Source organism: Austrofundulus limnaeus, unplaced genomic scaffold (assembly GCF_001266775.1).
Source record: "Austrofundulus limnaeus strain Quisiro unplaced genomic scaffold, Austrofundulus_limnaeus-1.0 Scaffold196, whole genome shotgun sequence".
NCBI lineage: Eukaryota > Metazoa > Chordata > Actinopteri > Cyprinodontiformes > Rivulidae > Austrofundulus > Austrofundulus limnaeus.
In genome coordinates this window covers 144,103-148,503 of record NW_013952598.1, presented here as the reverse complement: position 1 = coordinate 148,503, position 4,401 = coordinate 144,103, and the positions used below count along the sequence as shown (strand labels likewise).

Below are 4,401 nucleotides of genomic sequence, written 5' to 3'. Positions count from 1 at the left end.
TTCCCTAAATGGACACCTGCCTCAGATTAGATCTGCTCGTTAGTCTGCAGTTAAAAACACCTGCAGTCATGACACCTTGGAGGGCTGCTGGATGTAGTGGAGTGGCAAGAACCATGGCTCCAACAAGAGAAATGTTTCTTGAAACAAAAGAGAGGATTGTGAAACTTCTTGAAGGTAACTCTTCACACATGGTTGCTAAAGATGTGGGCTGTTCACAGTCAGCTGTATCCAAGATATGGACCAAATACAAACAGCATTGAATGGWTGTTAAAGCCAAGTGTACTGGTAGACCAAGAAAGACATCAAAGCATCAAGACAAACAACTTAAGGCCATTTGTCTTKAAAACCGAAAAAGCTGGAGCCAATGTATGTGACTGAACTGTGAGAAATCATCTAAAGGAAATGGGATTTCAATATAGGAAAGCTAAAAGAAAACCATCATTGACACCTAAACAAAAAAGAACAAGACTCAATGGGCTAAGGAGAGGCAATCATGGACTGTGGATGACTGGATGAAAGTTATCTTCAGTGATGAGTCAAGAATCTGCATTGGACAAGGTGATGATGCTGGAACTTTTGTTTAGTGCCGTTCCAGTGAGATTTATGAAGAGGACTGCCTGAAGAAAACAACCAACTTTCCACAGTCCTTCATGATATGGGGCTGCATGTCAGGCCAAGGCACTGGGGAGATGACTGTGGTTCATTCTTCTATCAATGCTCAAGTTTACATTTGTAGGGGTCACCTCGAGTCAAATTATCAAGGAACTATCTTGGACTCTCAGTCCTCTGATGGGCCTTCTAATGGACAAACTCTGTTCCACTTAGAACTGTATTTAGGCCACCCAAGGCCACTTTCCTTCTAAATCAGATAAAAACAGAAGAATCTTCTCTTATTTGATTTAGCGCTCTCTTAACTGAAAGTATTACGCATTTTGATAATCAGAGAATGTTTATCAAAATTACAGGGGAAGAGAGGACAGACCTCTTTTCTCCCTCAGTATGATTTCAGTTTTCATTATGGTTTTTCTGTGAGGAAAATTCTTATTTAACTAAAATAATCTTTATGGTTTAAGTTGATGAAATATCAATGTTTTACTTGTCTGAATCATATTTGCAAATGTTTTGAACTTGAAGCAATTCATTTTTCTTTCAGTTATGTTTTAAACAGTACTCATCAGATAATTTAAATGGGTCATGAAATGTTTTGTTCTGAACCACACAGCAGCAGCAAATAATCTTTGTTTTGTTTCAGGAGGGCACAGCGAGCTCTGAAACTAACACTTTCCTTGATAATTTCTTTTTCTAATCTAACCTTCTGGAGGGCGGACCATAGATTCTCTAAGCTTTTAGGAACTAACAGTTTCTGCCCGTCTCAGTAGCAGACTCAGACTGAGAAAAGACAGAGAGTAAAGGTGACTGACCGCCGTCAGTCACTGTGACAGCTAGATTCTCTCCGGGGAATCAAAAGCTGAAAACTGTGTCAGGTTTGGCCCCTTCACACCAACGGGGAAACCTCACAGTGTGGAAAACCACGCCTGGTTTATCCACCTTCAGAAACTCTCCAGACGGAAGTTTTATTTACAACCTGGGTTTCAGTCGAGGCCTTGTCTTCTGGTTACGGCTGAAGTGGACGTAAACGAGTCAAAGAGCACGCCTTGGGGTCCCCTGTTAGGCGGTCTAAAGACAGATTCTCCGGCAGCACCCTCATCTACCTGGCAGGTGACAGAACATCATCTCAAGGTAAAAGCTGTTTTTTGTTAGTTTGAGAGTATCTTTTGTACTCATAGTTTTGTGTTTTGTTTTCACAGTGTTCATCCTGATCAGACTTTTGTCTCCATTCGCAAATGTTGTTTCGCACTATAGGAATAAGAGGTTCTATTTCTACTCGATCAGAGTCAGATTTAAAACTTTTATCCATTTCACGAATGATGTAAGCTCTGTGCCCGCATTCTCCACCATTTGTAAGGGTCAGCTTACACTTCTTATAACAAGGTTATAAGAGTAATTTATTTAGCAAGGATCTCTTTTAATGTTTGGATAAACATTTCTTTTGTGTACATTCATTCTTGCACTAAGAAGAAATTTTGGACAGTTTTCTCATCCCTTCACTTGAACAGATGTTTGGAGGTGATGAAATAATTTTCCAAGATGACAATGCATCGTGCCATAGGGCAAAAACAGTGAAGACATTCCTTGGAGAAAGACACTTTCAGTCAATGTCATGGCCTGCAAATATAACAGATCTCAACCCAAATGAAAACCTGTGGTGGAAATTAAAAAAAAAAGGTCCACAAGAAGGCTCCGACCTGCAAAGCTGATCTGGCAACTGCTGTCAAAGAGAGTTGGCAACAAATTGATGAAGAATAATGTTTGTCACTCATCAAGTCCATGCCTCAGAGACTGCAAGCCGTTATAAAAGCCAAAGGTGGTGTAACTAAACACTAGTGATGTATTTTGAATGGTCTTTTGTTTATCTGTTTTTCATGATTCCATACTTTTTTCTTCAGAATTGAGTGATTCCATATTTTTTCCTCTGTGCTTGGTCAATAAAAGTAACATTCACTGACTTCCACAATGTTTTCTCTTCATTTCTTTGAGTGTTCCTGAAAGACAACAAGTTGCACTGTGGAATGACCTTATTGTTGTATCATGTTTTTCATCAGAGTTTGTTTTACAGAATGAAATGTCTGAATGAGTGCTCATCCAAGACTGGTGATTCCATACTTTTTGCCAGGGGTTATATTGTCCCTGGTTTTAGAGTGAAAACTAATTCCGTAATCAACAATCATTCATTTCTCTGCAGCGATTGTGGTCAAAATAAGCATCCTTTATTGTCTCACATTGTTTTTCATCCAGCAAATCCATAAAATGTTTCCAGGTTTTGTTGTCAGTGTGCCCCCTAGTGGTAATCATAACAGGCGTTACGTGGGATAAAGAAAGTCCACCGTTACGTACTGCAGCGCTGCAATCTGGTCGTCTACATCCACAGAACCAAGGCCCTGATGAATCTGCTCCAACACTCTGTGAATAGATCAAAATTATGGTTGGGATCAATAATCTGCATTTGTTTTTCTCCTCAATCTGCTTAAAATGTTTCTGCACCTTTGACCTCTGAACCCAGATCCCCTGCCGTCCAGTCGCGCCACGATGATCTGCTCTGATCCAGCTAGGACTGAATCCCATTCCAGGCTGAACTCCTCTGTCACAGTCTGTCCACCCAGAGTGCTGCCGCTGTTCATGGAAAACATTTATTTTACTTTTCTGTGAAAAAGAAAATCTTATCCTTGAACTTTTACAATGCTGGTTCAGAAACAGATTGAGAAAATGTATTAAATATAAATAAAACCAGAACAAAATGATTTTAAACCTTCATAAACCCATATGTTATTCACAATGGAACATAGTAAACATTAAATGTTGCAACTAGGAAATTGTACCACTTCTGAAAAAAAAAGTATAAATTTTAAATTTGATGGCAGCAACACAATCTTTAAAGTTGTTCTGGAACCAAAGTTCTCTATGTAAAGCTTCCCCTCCTCTATTAAAGTGAACCCTGACTAGTTGTAACATTAAATATTATTTGACAAACATTACTTCAACTATAAAACAGAGATAGAAAAATACTGTAAGCTGTTCAGTTTTTATAAATTAAACAATTATAATGTCACAGAGACGGCACCATATTATTTACACCACAAAGCACACGGGGTAAATGAGGATGTTTACAAGGTCCTCCACTGGTGCAGGACTGTGAGTGAGCTCTATTCAGCTTAAAACGTCAAATCTTTTACTTTTCACCAATAAAGTAAAAGATCAGATACACAGAATTTACTCCTGAAAAGAAAACCTTAAAAAGTTTAAAGCTGACAGATTTATCTAATCTCTCTGGACAATCTGTCACACTTGACCTTTTCTGGCTGTGTCCTCACTCCAACATGTTTGTGACTAAATGTTGACTCAACAAACTTAAAAACCTAACTTTCAGTGTATGTACAGTATATGTATGTGTGTGTGTTTTTTGTGGGGTGGGGTGGGGTTGTGGGGGTTGTTTGCTCTTTCAGGGGGTGGGGGTTTATGTTCGTATACTTTGAAAACCCTAATTTTTGATTATTAATCTTTTTAGCATGGACGTTTTTCATTCTTTCAAGCAGTACAATTGTCTAACTGCATTGATGGATTATTTCACTTAATGCAGGAAGATTCAGACTCTACTATTTCTTTAATTTACATATGATAGCTCATTTTTGCAGTGTTTGATTAGAAGTCAGTGTTTCAGACAATTATTATTATTCAATGTTCTTATGAACATATCTGCCTCACTCTTTTTACTTTGTATAAGAATATCGTAGAATAAATAATAAGATCAAGTTATTCTGATTGTAAAAACACACTGCTTCACCT

At 38.3% G+C, this 4,401-nt stretch overlaps 1 protein-coding gene across 1 annotated transcript in view; it reads right to left on the bottom strand.

Moving 5' to 3' along the window:
• LOC106524674 (inactive dipeptidyl peptidase 10) overlaps positions 1-4,401 on the bottom strand; it is a gene marked incomplete at its 5' end in the record, with an annotated part of 46,745 nt that overhangs the window by 12,973 nt on the left and 29,371 nt on the right. The window contains 2 exon segments of the mRNA XM_014018575.1: positions 2,956-3,021; positions 3,103-3,231. Coding sequence (XP_013874029.1) covers positions 2,956-3,021; positions 3,103-3,231 — 195 coding nt within the window.